This window comes from Anabrus simplex, chromosome 1 (assembly GCF_040414725.1).
Source record: "Anabrus simplex isolate iqAnaSimp1 chromosome 1, ASM4041472v1, whole genome shotgun sequence".
NCBI classification, from domain to species: domain Eukaryota; kingdom Metazoa; phylum Arthropoda; class Insecta; order Orthoptera; family Tettigoniidae; genus Anabrus; species Anabrus simplex.
In genome coordinates, this window is record NC_090265.1 from 1045498479 (window position 1) to 1045517833 (window position 19355).

The 19355-nt window shown below is 37.6% G+C and overlaps 2 protein-coding genes across 3 annotated transcripts in view; one reads left to right on the forward strand and one right to left on the reverse strand.

The window, feature by feature from the left end:
• LOC136857934 (FMRFamide receptor) overlaps positions 1–19355 on the forward strand; it is a 434139-nt gene that overhangs the window by 301976 nt on the left and 112808 nt on the right. The gene's annotated exons all lie outside the window — the stretch shown is intronic.
• Positions 1–19355, reverse strand: part of LOC136857936 (putative defense protein) — a 36890-nt gene that overhangs the window by 7669 nt on the left and 9866 nt on the right. For both annotated transcript variants that reach the window (XM_067137036.2, XM_067137035.2), the window contains exons 3-5: positions 10671–10942; positions 6683–6819; positions 1035–1129 (exon numbers count right to left, since the gene is read on the reverse strand). In XM_067137036.2, coding sequence (XP_066993137.2) covers positions 1035–1129; positions 6683–6819; positions 10671–10941 — 503 coding nt within the window. In that variant the 5' untranslated portion in view covers position 10942. The remainder of the gene's footprint in view (positions 1–1034; positions 1130–6682; positions 6820–10670; positions 10943–19355) is intronic.

Below are 19355 nucleotides of genomic sequence, written 5' to 3' on the forward strand. Positions count from 1 at the left end.
GGGTATAACTGTGCTAAGATATAATTGTATTCACATATGTTTGTACTGAATAGAGGGACCATTCAAAAACACATCATACATAACTATAATGTGTCTTATGACAAGCCTGTTAGAAGGTGAGTTTCTGTAATAAAGAGTTAAATACCAGTATGATTCTTTAGTCTAGTAATAAACTTAAAATTTAATCTATTGATAATAACATCTGTTACTTTCAGGGTTTTAACTCAAGCAATAAGGATTTAAAATTATGATCTGATCACCTTATTTTAGTATGTAAAATCTAAAAACAAAAGAAAGAAAACTGATCTACTGATTAGAATATAGGTCGTTTCTGTTCTTTGCATACATCTATATAAAAAATATGGTTTTCCTTGCAATTCAAAGTTTTTGTCTCTTATTCTGATTTAACATATATAGCAAAATTGATTCTTGGTAAGTCATAATCTCACTTTATGTATGATATTGGTCCTGTAACAATACAAGTTTACATTTGAATGTATATGAAATAGCATATGGCTTTTAGTGCCGGGAGTGTCTGAGGACAAGTTTGGCTCGCCAGATGCAGGTCTTTTGATTTGACTCCCTTAGGCGACCTGCACGTCATAATGAGGATGAAATGATAATGAAGACGACACACACACCCAGCCCCCATCCCAGCGAAATTAACCAATTAAGGTTAAAATTCTCGACCCTGCTTGGAATCGAACCTGGGGCCCCTGTGACCAAAGGCCAGCACGCTAACCATTTAGCGATAGAGACGGACGTTTGAATGTAGAGGTTCAAGTGTGAGTAAGAATCTGATGCAGACAAACAATGTGTTTAATGGAATGTAATACACCCACAATATGCTCTATTTTTTTTTTTTTTTGTCAGTATTTCTGGATGTTAGTTTCTTTGTACCAATCACTGTAGCTTGCCTTAAATCTATAAATGTTTCTCCATTTGTTTCTATTTTCAGTACTCATTTTCCATTTTTATTTTTTTATTTTCATCAGGAACAAATGGTAATTGATTATTCATGCATGTCAACATACCTAAAAACAACTTCTTTTCCTGGGGCATTAGGGGCAGTCCAGTCAAGTTTCACTTCTTTTGTAGGGACAGCACTGCTGATATAACTGGCAGCATTCTGTAAACAAAGAAGAGCATTTACAGTAGGCCTTAGTTTTATGACCATGATTAAATTTCTAAACCTTAGTATGACAGTTGTGTAAAAAGCATTAACCCATTGGAACCTTAATAAGCTACTTCCATGTAGACTCTGAGCCACTTTGCTTGGATTTTTTTTATTATTTGAGGTCAAACATTGGATTATCAATAATTGAATTATCAAGGTTACTCTTTATTCAGCATACAAGGATGATGCTGACACAAGAATGTTGATAGCAAAGCAATGGGTGAAAGTCAACGACTTCTTCATGGTATTCCTGGATATTGAAAATGCATACAGTAATGTCAGAAGAAAGAATATCTGGCAGTGCTTGTAAAGAAGGAAGGTGCCTAAAGAAGTTGTAAGGAAACTGCAATACAAGGATTATGCCAGCTGTATGAGCTGGAGAGGATCACTCGTTATGGTTTACGAGCAGCAGGACAGTAGACAGTGCACTATTCCCTCTACTGTTCATTACTGTTCTGGATGATATAATGAAAAGCATTAAGGAAACATTGGGTGAACTAAACACATTTGCTGTTGATCATGACATTATGATTTGGAGAGAAACAGAAGAGAAGGTGCAGGCAAGACTCAACACATAGAAGGCCAAGTTTCAGGACATTACAATGGTGATGATGGCAGTGAACAGAGATGGCTGACAAGCAAGCATCAAACTAACAGACTACCAGTTGGAGACTGGGGACAGTTTCACCTACCTTGGCAGTAGAGTCTCCAGAGACAACTTAGCCACAAGAGAGGTTACTAACAGAGTGCAACAAGTGAGAACCAGGCATGACAGATAAAGCTCTTGAGATCCACTATCCAGAAGACCAGGATGGAAAAGTTAAGAAATGAGGAGATGAGCCAGGAAGCTGGGATTAGGACATTTCAACTAGACAGCCCAAGTGTACTTGAAAAGAGAGGGAGAAGGAAATCACCTAGAACCAGATGGATGGATACTGATATTACAGTCAGGGGCAGGTCACTGGATGATGTCATGAAGGACAAGAAATTCATTAATAGATGAGAGTGGAAGAGCCTTATGAATACCCAGGAAACTGGAACTGTATATTGATAAAGATGCTCATAGAAACTGACAAAATGTGACCTCATAAAATCATTAACTTATTTTTGTGAGACTAGACGAAATATGATTTGCTGGGCAAGTTTTTACCAGATTTATGTGCGGCTAATATCTGTTAGTTACATAGCGCTCAAGGATTCTGCATGATATTTGGGTGTTAAGCATTCAAGAGAGATACTGGAAAGTGTTTGATGTTGCTTTCATGAAACAAGTGAGAGGTTTTCAAATTTAGAGTACTGTACAGCTCTGTATTTGACCTTGAGTGTTATTCACACTCGGAAATTTGATGTGAAATGATGATCTTTTGTAGGAAATTCCTCTCATTCATATTCTAGTCCTTAGATTTCTATGTCCAAATTTATCTTTGATGACAGTCTTATCTCTAGGTGATTATTTACACCATTCAGCTGTCCTGAAGTAGCAAAGAATTCAGTATTGATATTTTACTCCCCGATTATCTATATACAAATTAGAATTTGCTGCTTTCCACACATAGCACTCAAAGAAGCATACATCATCAGTAGATCCTGAATTTCCATGCACTATCAAATCTCAATATATGCATGCATTCATGCACTATCGAATGATGGAACATGGACAATAAACTAGAAAATATTCACTACCAAATTCAGTTACATATTGTTATACTTTCATTTCTTTTTGAAACAATGTTCAACAACAAATTTATCCGCATTTTCTTCACTTAAGTTCATTCTTTTATCTGTCAGAACATTCCTGAACACAGAAAATGATCTTCCTACACCACAAGAAGTGACAGGTTCATACTTAAAAAAAGACATTTAGGATGAAGTATATCTGAAGTTATCTCTTTCAAGAAAATAACTTAGAAATTCCTTTCCTTCAATCCATTTAGACATGAGGTCTCTTCATAGACTTTTAACAGGTGACATAACAGCAATACTTCACGGCACAGTCCAACACTAAATTACAATTTGAAGCATGTTAGCGTGCTGCTTTCCAACTCCCTTCTTTTCGCAATTATTTTGGCCTTAGGCGTGTGACCAGTGGAAGTTCGGGGAAAGAAATTCCAGGAAAACAAAACAGGATTCAGTGCAAAATCAAGGTTTGTAAGCTGCTCTCTCAGGAACGCAGCATCAAAGAAGTGTGATTCAAGTTTTGATTTCTTCATCTAACATAGATGAAAAAAGAAATAGCCTATATTTAGTAGTGCAAAATTTCGGGTTCAGTTTTTACTGGGACACCTTATTTCTAAGGATTAGAGTGTTCGACGCGGAGATCTTCCCGCTTCTGTCAACGTTTATTCAAGCAACAGATAAGAAGTGCTTGGCTAACTGGATTATAGGACCTGTATGCATCTAACTTTGGTTGTCAAGTAGAGTACCAGGAATACATTTTTTTTCTCTTGCAGTGATAGACAAATAACGTGGACGTACAATCCCAAATTTTACAAACCAAAGTTCAAATAAGGCACTATCATGCAAGTTAACGTACTATATGTGTCAAAGTCAGAAGAAAAGTCATATAATCCAATATAAATGTCCAATTATTCACTATTAAGTCCAATTTTTTCAAAATATGCATTATGCATGAATTTTCTCCCAAAAAGGCCAAAACATGCAAACATGCATGGAAAAAGTACGGTTATTTGGAATTGATTAGTCATAAAACAAATATTTGCATTCACAAGTGTAAACAGCTTATTTAGGAACATGCATTTGCATGGAAATCTGGGTTCTAATCATCATCCTGTTCTAAAGCTTTTCTAACATTTTGTTTCAGCCATACAGGAATACTTGTCCGCCTTTTAGGATTTTGAGTACCGGTACTCCTTCATCTTGGTGGAGAATACTGCTCCTCACTCCACTTTGCACCACTTTCTTCTCCTCCTATTTCTGGAAGATCCTTTATCTCATGTACCCAAGTCCTAACTTAACTTTTTGAACCAGTGCACAGAGACACCAGCCAGATCAACAGCAGTTGCTCATGAAGTGGTACATTTCCAAGATATGAGAAGATCAAGAATTTTTCATGATATTTGGGTGTGAGAACATGAAAAGATGGTGTTGTCTCATAACAAGCAAGACCTTTTTTGAATTTAGAGTACAGCTCTGCATTTGACCTCAGGCAATATTCACCCTCAGAATTTAACTGTGGGCCAATGACCTTTTGTAAGAAATTCCTTTCCTTCAGTTTGATCCTCTCTATTTCACCACGGTGCATGAGGGCCAAGCAGTCACTCCCACTTGTGTGATTTTTTAAAATATCAAACTCCTTCTAGTAATTATAACGATTATTGATTTATCTTTATTTATTTAAAATTATTATTATTATTATTATTATTATTATTATTATTATTATTATTATTATTATTATTATTATTATTATTATTGAGCCTCCGTGGCTCAGGTGGCAGTGTGCGAGCCTCTCACCGCTGGATACTGTGGATCAAATCCCCGTCACTCCATGTGAGATTTGTGCTAGACAAAGCAGAGGCGGACAGGTTTTCCTCAAGGTACTCCAGTTTTTCCTGTCATCTTTCATTCCAGCAACTCTCTCTATTAACATTTTATCTGTCAGTGATTTATCTTTGCCCCGGAGGAGTGCGACAGGCTTCGGCAGCCGGCACATTTCCTATCCTCGCCAATGGATGGGGGCTTTGTTCATTCCAATCCTGACCTGGTCAAATGACTGGAAACAGGCTGTGGATTTTCATTATTATTATTATTATTATTATTATTATTATTATTATTATTGCATTCATTTTAATTATTTTGGAGAGGTAATTTCCTTTAATTAATTGGACAAATAAGCCTTGAAATATTGGGCCAAATGCACTGAAAGTTTTTTCCACCTTTTTTTAACAAGTTGCTGTACATCGCACCGACACAGATAGGTCTTATGGCGACGATGGGAGGAAAGGGGTAGAAGTGAGAAGGAAGTGGCCATAGCCTTATTTAAGGTACAGCATTTTCCTGGTATGAAAATGGCAAACCACGGAAAACGATATTCAGAGCTGCCGACAGGGGGGTTCGAACCCACTATCTCCCGAATACTGGATACTGGCCACACTTAAGCGACTGCAGGTATCGAGCTTGGTTCACTTCTCTAAACCCACTTATCAGTCCATGTCATGAAAATCAGGCTTCGGGTAATTATTTGTGGTAGGGGTGTGGGGAGGGGGCATGATTAACATGAACAAAGGCATGTGGAATGATGAACAACTATTAATGCAAACATTCCTATGGTATTAACAATATTCACAATCAAACAGTAAAACAGAACCATAATAGAACTTGTTTCTCAAAAACTTTTTCTGAATAAATGTCTTATCACTGTATAATGTTCATTTCATGATATGAAATGTGAAAAGCTCTACCACCAGATGTACTGCCTTAACAGTCTCCATTATTAAGGAAGGAATATCCACTTTCTAATCTAATTTCTTGTTATGAAATCATCTGCCACCTTCTCCAGATCTAATGCCTTAGCAGCTTTCTTGTGTATACGCTGAACTCCACGTTTCAGTGAAGAGGGACTTAACATCTAGGAGGAGAATTTTTTGGTGGGGAAAAATGACACTCTGCCCCACTAAGGTCATGGGGAGGGGCAGGAATTGCCTTGCCCACCCAAAGTCCATCGCCACTGATGGCGAGCCAAATACCACCACTACACCATGGTAGTATGTCCTTAAGCCTTATCTGCTGTTGAATGCTTAGCCCTCACTCAACACAGTAAGATAGCGAGGATCCAAATGAAAGAGAGAAAATTCCTAAGGAAGATCCTTGTCTCACATCAGAATTCTGAGGGTGAATATCACCTGAGGTCAAATGCAGAGTTGTACTCTGAAAAGCTCTCACTTGTTAAGATGAAGCACCATCCTATGTTTTACAGTCATTTGTCTTAAGTGCCTAACACCTGAATATCTCGAACAATTCTTGATCTTCTCATATCTTGGAAATGTACCATTCCACGGGCAACAGCTATGAAGGAGTATCTGGTTGATGTCTCTAAGACAAAATAAAGAAGTACCTGGGTACGTAAGTTAACGGATCTTCTGGAAAATGCAACAAGACGGCCTGGTGCAAACTGGTCCATAGAGCAAAGAACTGAATTCTCCATCAAGATGAAGAAGCAATGGAAGTCTAGAAGGGCTGACAAGTGCTAACCATCGTCCTAAGAAGCTAAAATGGTTTGTGTTATCATAATTTTAATAATAATAATAATAATGTGTGTGAATGAGGGATGCATCCAAAAAGTCATGGACCAAGCCATGAAACATCTTGGTGGAAGAGTGAGGAAGGAAAAGCTTAAGAATCTTCTGCAAGAGTAAACATAACCGACATGTCATCATTTCAGTAAATAAATAAATAAATAAATAAATAATAATATAATAATATTTTTAATTTTATAAAGCCTAAAGTTACTGATGCATGCAAAGGCAACATACAAGACTGTCACTATACCTTTTCACCTGGTGGACAGTTATTCACACGAATTTTAGGATGATTAGGATCCTCAAACTGTCCTTCAGGAATGTCATTTATTCGACCTTGTATGTAGAGTCCTTTGAAGTCTGCATTTTCCTTTCCTATGACTGTAACTGTAACATGAAAAATATAGCATGTTCAGGAAAGAAAAAGTTAAAAAAATATAAAAATTATCAATTTATAAAACTTCATGACAAAGGATGCAACACTAACATGTCAATAATGAGTATTAAGTTACAACGATGGCTTGAATTTTCTTGTATAGATGAAATTTTCATCCTTATTTGTTGCAAGGCTTTGTTAGGCAGAAGGACTAATATGCTGCATATAGGAACAAGGTGACTTTTGGCTGCCTGTAAGTAAAGGAAATCTGCTGAGTATTTTTAATTTGAAATCACATGCCTAAGGAAATTAAGATGAAGTAGTTTACTGGGACTTAAACTTAAGAAAAGTCTTTCATGTTAACTGCATGGTACTTGAGACAGTTCTGGTGAACTGCCTAATTGAACATTATTAAAATGAAAGATTTATGCCATCATCATCATCATTTCTTCACTCCAGCAAGCCGGGTGCGGTTGTGTACGACTCTCCTCCAGTTTGTCCTATCCATCCAACAGGTGCTGCTCATATATGCGATGCCATATCACATTTCTAATTTCAAGGTCCTTCAATATCTGTTTTTCCCAAACATCACGAGGTCTTTCTCTTGGTTTCTTCCCAGGAACATTGTGCTCAAAGTATGTTCGAGGAGTCCTATGAGGTCTATTCTTTTCATGTGACCATACCATTGCAATCCCTTCACTTCTAGAGTCTCCAGCAAGCTTCTTTTCAATCCAAGCTGTGGCCGGTTATCCACATTCCTTACTTTATCCAGTTTTGTTTTTTGTTGACAAGAACAGAGGAACTTCATTTCTGTTGTTTGAAGACGACTCTTTGTTGGTCCAGTAAGTGTTGCTGCTTCCAGGCCATACGCCATTATAGGTACTAGATATATTTTGTACAAGCTGATATTGGAAACTAACAGAAATGTTTCATCCCAAAGTATTTGACGTAGAGCGTGATAGAATTTGAAAGCTTTATGTATTCTGTTGCTAATCTCATGATGTATGGTGTTGTCTGATGACAGAACACTTCCTAAATACTGGAAGTTGTCTACAATATCCATCTCCTCATCTCCAATTCTCAGATGAACAATTGGAAGGTTTCTACTCATCACCAAACCAACTGTCTTTGTTTTGCTGATTTTGAGACCTAAGGTTGTAAAACCTTCATACCAGAGATCTAGTTTAGTTTGTACTTCCACTTCTGTCTCACCCCATACCATTACATCATCAGCAAAAACCAGGGCATTAGTTGTTGGATCCTTTCTTTTAATGGCTTTTAAAACTTCATCCATTATGACTATGAAGAGAAGTGGAGAAAGACAACTTCCTTGCTGGACTCCACTCTTCATTTTGAACCAACCTGACCTTCCATCCTGGACCTGGACACAACACTTGGTTTCATCATATAATCGTTGTACTTGTGCAATGATATTATCGGGCACTTTCTTATGTCTTAAACATTCCCATATATGCCTGCGTGGTACATGGTCATATGCTTTCTCAATGTCCAGAAAAACTGTTATGTATTAGATTTATGTTTTAGTTGTAATTGCTCCTATAATAGAACTATAGTAAGACATACAACAGTTAGAGTTTGACATTAGTCAATGAAGTTTGTAAAATGAGCAAAAAAGGCCTGTGAGCATGGTAATGGAGGTCCTGTAGCCATATATTGTTTGTATCCTTTCACTCTCAGGCCTGGGCACTGGACACTTTTCCCCATCCAAGCAATAGCTTACTTTATTTTTTTGAATGCCTCTTTTTTTAAAATACATAAATGACTTCTTTTAGCTTTTAAATCATCACAAAGAACATTTATAAGAGGTATGCTAGCAGTGCTGCAAAAAGCAACGGCTAATACTTTTTTATTAAATACCAACTTTTTTGTCAGAAATTACAATTTAAGATAACCTGCGCTCCATCTTTCCCAACAAACATTTATACCAGAAATGTTTTCTAAACTTTTAAAACAGGATGACAAGAAGTCTGAAAATTTGTCATATCTGTGTCAATTCTTTTGTAAGGAGGATCTCATAAAAGTGTATCAAAATGTAGGAACTGTTCTAGATACTAAGCACACTGACCACCAATTTCTTTAAGGGAACACTCTTCCTCAACAATAAAATATGTGGAGATTTTCTTGGGTTCATCGATGGCTGGGGAGTGGTTTTCAGTGTTTGGCACTCCTCAACAATGGAAGAAGGTTCATGCAGAAAATGGAATTTAATTATTTGATTGATCACTTGCTCATCATAGAACAATAAGGAAGGTCTTCTCACACTAAAAAGGTATATCCAGCGGTTATCACTACTGGTGGGAGCTTTTATCCCTATTATTCCAAAATCCTTTTAGTATCGTGAGTATCCAGACTCCACCGCGCAGTGATCATTGCGTGGGGGGCCCGCTATCCCTATTACAGTTTATTCTTTTGTTAATAGTCAGGCTCCATCCAGCAGTTATCACTACAGGAGGGAGCTATTATCTCTATTATTATAAATTCTTATTATTATCGTGAGTTTCCTCGCGATTCCCTGGCAATTGCCGAATAATTGGTAAACACCAGGCTGCACCGAGCAGTGATCACTGCATGAAGGACCCACTATACCTATTACAATTTGTTTAGTACTTATAACTGTATATTAGATTTGATTTGTTCACTACTAACAACACAGGATCTAAGTTGGAGGAGAACTCTGTATAGACTCTCTGGAAATAAATAAATAAATAAATAAATAAATAAATACTAAAAAGGTATGCAAATTAAATTATACAATTTATGTCATATAACCTTCTAACATTTTGTAATATACCAATGATTTAATTATTAGCCTACTGTGATACCACACCATTAATAGTTTACGAAGTTATTTCTTTTCATTTTCAAACAACACAGTAAGGCTTGGTGGGCTGACAGGCACTACAGAAGTAAACCCATTCCTGGTAACTCTCCTAGTGAAATATGTTACAAGGCTCTATCTTAGGTGGTTTTCATACATTTCACACACTAGGCTACTCCTTGTGCCATACTAAACTGGCAAACTGACATAGTACAGTAGTAAATGATCAAGTGACATGTGCTTACAATAGGGTAGAGATTCAAGATAGAGTTAGTGGCAACATCATGCATTCATAGCTTTGTAGTTCTTTCATGATTCAACCTTAATGTGTGAATGTCTGTGAACTCATATTGTGGCAGCTATTAAACCTTTGCAACCCTTTGAATGACCCAGCCTTCAGGCCATTACATAAAGATGAAGAATTTGATATTTCTTCATTTTTACTTTTATCAATGTTTGTCCAACCCTTGTCCCGTTTATCTACAGGGTTGGGTATTAGGTGAGATGAATCTGTCATGGTGGGTTTTTATGACCGGATACTCTTCCTGACGTCAACCTCATCAAAGGAGTTAATGAGATGAAATAAATGACATGATATATGATAGTAGGAAGGGAGAGGGTGAAACCTGGTGTCGCCACATAGCCTACTCCTGTCGAATAGCACCAAGGGGGCTGCTCAAGGCTTAATGTCTCCATCCAACAGACGAATCACCATCAACAGTGTCATATGCCCTCACTGCATATGAGCACTGCGGAAAGGTTTGGAATTTAATCCAGGCTTTTGGCACACAATCTAGTGATTAGAAATTGTATAACACCACCTCCCCTACCCTGCTGGCCAACATTCTGATGGTGACATTTTTTTTCAACCAACAGGACTCGAATCAACTAACCATGGTGTCAGACCGTTTAGACTTCAATGCCTTAAGGATCTTGACCACCAAGCGGGCTGTTTTTACTTTTATCAATGAAATGAAAATATAAATACAAAGCGTAATTCTATATCCACTGTATGAGAATTACCTGTAACTTTTTCTCCTGGTGCAACTTTGTTGGTCGACACTTTGATTTCATAAGGAGGTGGATCATTGCTGGGAGCAAAGTCACCATGTATAGGCAGCATATTATTGCATACTGACTCTGGAACATGGTTTGGATCAATGGGTCCCTTTCTTGGTGATTGTGTTGTAGTAGAAACTGCTGAGAAGGTGATAGGTGGTTCTGCAGGGTACCCAAGTACCACTGAAATGCCCACCACAGATACGACCAACAACACACTCTCCATGAACTTCATTCTAGGAACAAAATAACAGAATTGCCATAAATATTTAGCACTAATCCCAAAATCAAATAATTTTAGTTGCTGAGAACATAATTTTTGCTGTGAAATAATTTCAAATCAGGTCATATATAAAGAATATTAAAAGGAATACATAATGGGACAGATACAATGATAAGTCAGTTTGGGAAGGGAAGCAATAGAAAGAAAATACAGCAACAATGAAATAATAAAACCATATTACAGAAAAATTGCAGGTAAGATGTCTTCATTCTTAAATGATGATATATTGGTATCATGTGTGACATTTAGGCATCTGGCTCCTTGGCTAAATGGCTAGCATACTGGCCTATAGTTTAGAGAACCCAGGGCTTGAATCTCGGCCAGGCCGAGGATTTTAACCATGTTCAATTAAGACTTCTAGCTTGAGGGCTGAGTGTTCAATCAATCAATCAATCAATCAATCAATCAATCAATCAATCAATCAATCAATCAATCAATCAGTCAGTCAATACTGATCTGCATTTAGGGCAGTTGCCCAGGTGGCAGATTCCCTCTGTTGTTTTCCTAGCCTTTCCTTAAATGATTTCAAAGAAATTGGAAATTTATTGAACATCTCCCTAGGTAAGTTATTCCAGTCCCTAACTCCCCTACCTATAAACGATTATTTGACTCATTACAAATTCGAGCTTTATCTTCATATTGTGATCTTTCTTACTTTTAGATACACCACTCAAATTTATTTGTCTACTAATGTTATTCCATGCCATCTCTCCGCTGACAGCACGGAACATACCACTTATACAAGAAAATAACAAAGGTATTTTATTGGTCCACCTATTCAATACTATCCACTTTCATGTAGTTACATTTATATACAGCTATAGAGTTTTATGGTACATGTTTTGCCCTTTCTAGAGGGCATCTTCAGCCTTTAGTCAGTCTTAAAATGTTGAACCTAAATATTAAATAAAATGTGAAACAGGAAGCTAGAAGCTGAAACTAAAACTAGATCTTCATCTTTCTAGAATGTGTGGAACTTGTATATTCTCGAATATGTAATTCCAAGAAAGTCACAATGATCTTGCCTAAAGTTAAAATTTGTGCGTTTAAACTGAATAAAGATGAATGCATTAGTACAAGAATATAAATTTTTATGAGTTGTGAAATACGTAGTCGGTGCTATCGTAAAGAATATAACGGGTGAGTATGCAAAGTTTGTCAATAGAGACAGTTATAAAATAAGGTGTTAGCTGGAATCACTGCTAAGAATATCAAAAGCCTTCACATCGCTACAACACGAGGAGCAGAAGCACAGTAGCAATTAGTCGATCCGGCACAACCAACAAAACAAGGCAGCCACACAAGAGACGAGGGGGTAAGGAGAAGCTGCAAAAGTGGCCTCCTCATTAACATCTATTAACATTGAAACTAAAATATACTTTTCCTTTTGTTGCAGACATCTCAATAAACTACATTCTGCAAACCAGAAGCAACAATTTTCCATCATCCAACATTAAGTTTGAAAGGTCCCCATTATATCAACATATACAATAAGTGGCAGAAAAACCCACCTTCTAACAAAAACGAACAATCACTTTGACAACGTTCATCCATCATGCCAACAAATGGATTCGAAGATTGATGCCAGAATTGACACTTCAACAATAACAATTTTGGTTTTATTTTTTTTTGTCCCAGGAATTAACCTGGGAGGAGTCCATGTGGCTTTTGTTAACACATGGCTCTGGGCAAATGGGAGTGAAATGTGTCGTTGCTTGTCATCTGCAACTATAACATATTGGGTTCAGCAAGAGAACCCAACTTAGCCTCTTTCACTCCAGCTCCAGCATGTAACCTACAAGAGGTGTCCCTGTTAAACCAAACAACCCAGTGGAAGGTTGGGTAACCAATCCCAGCGGGAAACTGGGTTGGTGAGCCGATCAGTGCTGGTGGCTTCAAGGCTTACAACCTTGATAGTTAAAAACCCGTTACCTTTCAGGTAACCACCATTATGACTCTCGTAATACTCAAAACATGGAGACAACGAATATTCAGAAATGTACCCCAGGTGGTAAACAATCCACCCCCACGCAGTCTGGGGCAAGCAGGTCATCAGATTCCGGGGAACCTGCACCTTCATGCTTCCCACTTCAATCTAATTCTGCTAAACGACAACCAAAGAGAAACATTGAGTACTTTGCTACAATAAACATTAATTCCCTACTGAAGGTAGGTAAGCTCAAACAAACATGCTGGAAAAGTACAAGGTTATGATAGCAACACTACAAGAGATTCGGTTTACCAATGAGGACACAATAGAGTCCGGAGTGTACAGAATCTACAAGGGAAAACCTGGTGAAAGAGTTATCAAGACACTTCCACAATTTGGTACCGGTACTGGGTTTGCGGTACACCACAAGATGGTTGACCATATTTTAGATTTCACTTCACCTAACGAAAAGACCTCCTCGTTATCCTTCAGGTCTCGTAATAGAGCATACACAATCATAAATTTCCACTCACCCACGAATGACACAAACCGTTCAAACCTGGAAAATGTAGAACAATGCTGGGCCACCTTAGAAGAAACTCTAGATAAGATCCCTTCCCACCATTCCATCATACTCATGGGAGACTTCAATGCACAAGTCGGTAAGGAGTGGAAGTACCGGAAGATAGTAGGCCATTATCCAGCCCATAAGTGAATAAACAAAAATGGAGAACGTCTCATTGAACTCTGTGACAAGTAAACCTTAGTCCTGAAATCAACAGCCTTCAAATGTCTACCTAGAAAGGCCAAAACCTGGAAGAGTCCAAATCCCATGCTTGGTGAATTCCAGTTAGACCATGTTGCTATAGCACGGCAACATCATATGGACATACAGAACGTCAAGGTATTACGAGGAGCCAACATAGATTCTGATCACTACCTTTCACTTGTCAAGATTAATATGCAACCCTTTAGAAAAACACCAACTCTCCAAAGTAGTCATAAGATACCCAGGTTCAACACTCTGCGACTGCGCAATGAGGATTGTCATTTTCAGGATACCCTCAGGAAGAATACAGAGAAAGAAGGATGGCCTGCCTTACAAAAGGCCTTGCTGAATGCTGCTCAAGAAACTATCCCTGCTTCATCAACCAAAGGCAAACACCCATGGTGGAGTACAAAGTGTGATGAGGTTATAGAAGAAAGGCGTAAAGCCTGGACTAGGGGGAACCAACATAAAACTGAGGCCAATTATGAAGCCTTCCTCATGCAAAGAAAAGCTACAGTTAACACCATCTGCAGTGCCAAGAAAAATTACTTCAGGAACCTAATGCAACAGGCTGAAAGTAATTTTCAGAGAAACAACTCAAGAGACCTCTACAAAGGACTTAAGAAGCAAACGACACAGTACACAGCTCCTACCCTCATCCTCCATGGACCAGATGGAAAACTTCAACTGAACAATAAAGACTGCACCAAAACTCTTGCAGATTATTTCCAGAAGCTACTAAACACAGAGGAACCTAAAGAAAAGCTTATTTTCCATGAGCCTTCACACAGGAACCCTGATTTTCAACCACCTACAAGAGAAGAAATAATGGACATCATCAGTGATCTCAAGAACAACAAGGTTTCAGGTGAAGACGGCATAGTTGCCGAGATGTGGAAACGTGCAGATGACCAGTTTCTGCAGAGCATCCATCAAATCATAAAGGACATAATTATGGACAACAGAGTCCCTACCCGAAGGATGGACGTCTGCCGTGATTCATCCCCTCCACAAGAAGGGAAGTAAGACAGACCTCAACAATTATAGAGTATTTCCTTGTTACAAATTACCTACAAGATCCTCTCTGTATCCCTGCTCAATAGAGTCACCACACAGCTAGACTTACAGTTAGGTGAATACCAAGCTGGTTTCTGTAAGACTAGATCTTGTCTGGAACAGATACACAATCTTAAGACAGTTCTCAATTACAAAAGCTGAGGTGAACATCCCTGGGTGGTGGTACTAGTAGATTTTCAGAAATCTTATGACTCTGTGGACAGAGACACCCTTTTCTCCATACTATGGGAACTTGGTCTGGATGGGAAGACCCTACGATTAGTTCAAGCCACTCTGAGGAACACGACGTCCAAGGTCAGGTTCAGAGGTGAACTATCCAAAAGCTTTCCAATCAGAACAGGAGTTAGACAGGCTGATGGTCTCTCCTGTATTTTCTTCAACTGTGTCCTGGAAAAGATCATTAGGGAATGGAGAACAATGCTACCACCGGGAGTTGGACTGAAGCTTGGGTACAAGAAAGACAACCTCATTGTCCCGTGCCTAGCCTTTGCCGATGACATCATTCTACTGGCAAACAATATAGAGGAGGCTACCTACAACTTAGTCTTTTTAGTGTAGCAGTTAAGACTGGTCTGAAAATAACATCCAAAAGACTGAATTTATGACCAAAATCAAGGAGGCCTCTTCTACAATTGCTCTCACAGACGCTACCATACGAAAAGTACCTGTAGTTAAGTACTTGGGAGAATGGATCTCTGTGAATCAGAGCAAGAACCTAGCCATAGATGCCAAATGTACAAAGTTTGAAAGAGCTTATCACTCATGTCGTAATATCTATTCATCTAAGTGTTTCTCCAAGAACCTCAAACTCAGACACTACAACTCGGTCGTCAAACCATCTGTTCTGTATGCTTTCGATACCTTGTAATGGCCAGGAAGGGCCCACTAAGAAAACTGGAGTTAAAAGAGAGGAAGATCTTGAAGAGGATATTAGGACCAATCAGAGAGGAAGGGGGCATTTACAGAATCCACCATAATGATGAACTGTATGAACACCAGGAGGATATCGTCATGTCTATAAGGAAAAGGCGCCTGACCTTTTATGGACACTTGGCCCATCTGGATTCCGAAAGACTCACCAACAGGATATTCACAGCAACAGTGAAGCAGCAAGGCTTCTAAGAACAAATGGATCATGTCAGTTAAGTCGGATATGGAACAACTAGATATCCCACTGGGACAAACTCATGACCGACTACTGTTCTGTCAAGCCATCTGACACGGAGTTTTCCCAACGTCCCTTACAAGTAAGAAGACTGCAGGAACTAAGTGGGCAGAGGAGAGAAAGCTGGCTCATAGTCAGCAAATCAAGGAGTATTGGAAGAAGAAGAAGAAAGCAACAACTTTACCAAAGAGTAGATATGAGTCCCGTGGTCCTCAGTAGGCCTAAATGACAAAGAAAGAAAAAACTAATAATAATAACGTTAAAAACTTTGATTTCCAGTATTCAAACTCTCCCAATTAGTAATATACCCTCAATAAAGGGCTGTTACAAATGACACTTAAACAACAATAAGTAGCAAAATAAACACTGTTAAATGGATTTTTAAGAAGAAGACAACAGTTCTATATCATAATAGTAAACAAATCATGAAGTTTTTAACCAGATCCCCTACTTGATCACAATGTATAACTTATTTAGGTTTTTATATAAATGTTCAAACATGAAGTTTTAACTAGTGGACAATCGGACCAAGTATAAGAACCCGACAAGATTGTCAACATTGTTTCATTTGAAGAACTTTTTAATTAATTTCTAATATTGCCTATACTGTGTTAAGCAGTTATCTTAGGAGTTTTTATAATCAAATGGCAATTTTTAAATAGTCAAATGGAAACAATAAAAATGGACCTTTTAATCACAACCCTTTTATAATCTAGGAAGTATACAGACTTTTAACACATATCAGGATCCTGAATAGAAATGATTTTGAGGTGTGAGATATTGACTGATGATGCCCAATATGTGGGGCAAAACATGTCCCAATTAGGATGTTAATAGTAAGATATAAGTTATAATATAAGAAATATTGTATTGTACTGTATTGAATAGGTGGATTTGTTTAGTAAATAAATGTGATATTTTAATATTTACATACCACTTAGTTGAGCAGCTCGCCTCCTTTCTCCTAAGTCTTACCACACCAAACTTTGCAACATTTTTGTAATGCTACTCTTTTTTCAGAAATCATCCAGAACAAATCGAGCTGCTTTTCTTTGGATTTTTTCCAGTTCTTTAATCAAGTAATTCTAGTGAGGGTCTTATACACTGGAACCATACTCTAGTTCGGGTCTTTCATCCTTACTACAACCCCTTAACACCCTCATAACCATGTGCAGAGATCTGTACCCTTTATATACAGTCCCATGTATGTGATCACACCAATGAAGATCTTTCCTTATATTAACACCTACATACTTACAGTGATCCTCATAAGGAGCTTTCACCTCTTCAATGCAGTAATTAAAACTGAGAGGACTTTTCCACTTTGTGAAACTCACAACCTGACGTTTAACCCCGTTTATCATCATACCATTGCCTGCTGTCCATCTTACAACATTATCGAGGTCATTTTGCAGTTCCTCACAATCTTGTAACTAATTTATTACTCTATATAGAATAACATCATCTCCAAAAAGCCTTATCTCTGATTCCACTTCTTTACTCATATCATTTATATTCACAAGAAAATATAAAGATCCAAAAATATTGCCTTAAGGAATTCCCCTCTTAATTATTACTGGGTCAGTTAAAGCTACTCTAATTCTCTGAGACCTGTTTTCTAGAAATATAGCAACCCATTCAGTCACTCTTTTGTCTAGTCCAATTGCACTCATTTGTGCCAGTAGTCTCCCATGCCTTAGACAGGTCAATCGCGATACAGTCCATTTGACCTCCTGAATCCAAGATATCTGGTATATCTTGCTGGAATCCTAAAAGTTGAGCTCAAGTGGAATAGCCTTTCTTGAACCCGAACTGCCTTCTATCAAACCAGTTATTAATTTCACAAACATGTATTATATAATCAGAAAGAACGCTTTCCCAAAGCTTACATGCAATACATGTGAAACTTACTAGCCTGTAATTTTCAACTTTATGTCTATCACCATTTCCTTTATACACAGGGGCTACTATAGCAACTCTCCATTCATTTGGTATAGCTCTTTCAACCAAACATAAATCAAATAGGTACTTCAGATATGGTACTATATCTCAACCCACTGCCTTTAGTATATCCCCAGAAATCATATCAATTCCAGCCGCTTTTCTAGTTTTCAATTTTTGTATCTTATTGTAAATGTCATTGTTATCATAGGTAAATTTTAATACTTCTTTAGCATTAGTCACTTGCTATATCTGGACATTATCCTTGTAACCAACAATCTTTACATACTTCTGATGAAATACTTCTGCCTTTTGAAGATCCTCACATACACACTCCCCTTGTTCATTTATGATTCCTGAAATGTCCTGGAACCTGTTACTGCCTTCAAATAGCTGTGCATACCCTTCCATTTTTCACTAAAATTTGTATGACTGCCAATTATGCTTGCCATCATGTTATCCTTAGTTGACTTGTTTGCAAGATTCAATTTCCTAGTAAGCTCCTTCAATTTCTCCTTACTTCCACAGCCATTTCTAACTCTATTTCTTTCCAATCTGCACTTCCTTCCTAGTATCTTTATTTCTCTATTACAATAAGGTGGGTCTTTACCATTCCTTACCACCTTTAAAGGTACAAACCTGTTTTCACATCCCTTAACAATTGCTTTAAACCCATCCTAGAGTCTGTTTACATTTTTATTTACCATTTTCCACCGATCATAGTTACTTTTTTTAAACTCCCTCATGCTTGTTTTATCAGCCATATGGTACTGCCTAATAGTCCTACTTTTAAGACCTTCCTTTGTATCACATTTATTTTTAACTATGACAAAAACAACTTTATGATCACTAGTACCATCTATTACTTCGGTTTCTGTATAAAGCTCATCTGATTTTATCAGCACCATGTCCAGGATATTCTTCCCTCTAGTTGGTTCCATCACTTTCTGAATCAGCTGTCCTTGCCATATTATCTTATTTGCCATTTGTTGGTCATGTTTTTTTTCATTTGCATTACTTTCCCAATTGACATTTGGTAAATTCAGATCTCCTGCTACAATCACATTCCTTTCCATGTCATGTTCCACATAGCTGATTATTTTATCAAATAATTCTGAATCAGTGTCAGCCCTACTTTTTCCGGTCTGTACACTAAAAAGACATCAAGATGCCTATTATCTTTAGGCATGATCCTTACACCTAGAATTTTATATCTGTCATCTTTAACTTTTTCGCAGCTTACAAATTCTTCTTTCACCAGAATGATTACGCTCCCTCCCACCATTTCTATCCTATCTCTATGATACACACTCCAGTTCTGTGAGAAAATTTCTGCACCCATTATATCATTATTTATTATTTAGCGTTTGGCTGTACATATCAACATTAGTCAAAAATTTTAAAAAGTTATATCATTTCTCAGCCATGATTCAACACCTATTACAATATCTGGTAAGAATGTATGTATTAAATTATTTAATTAT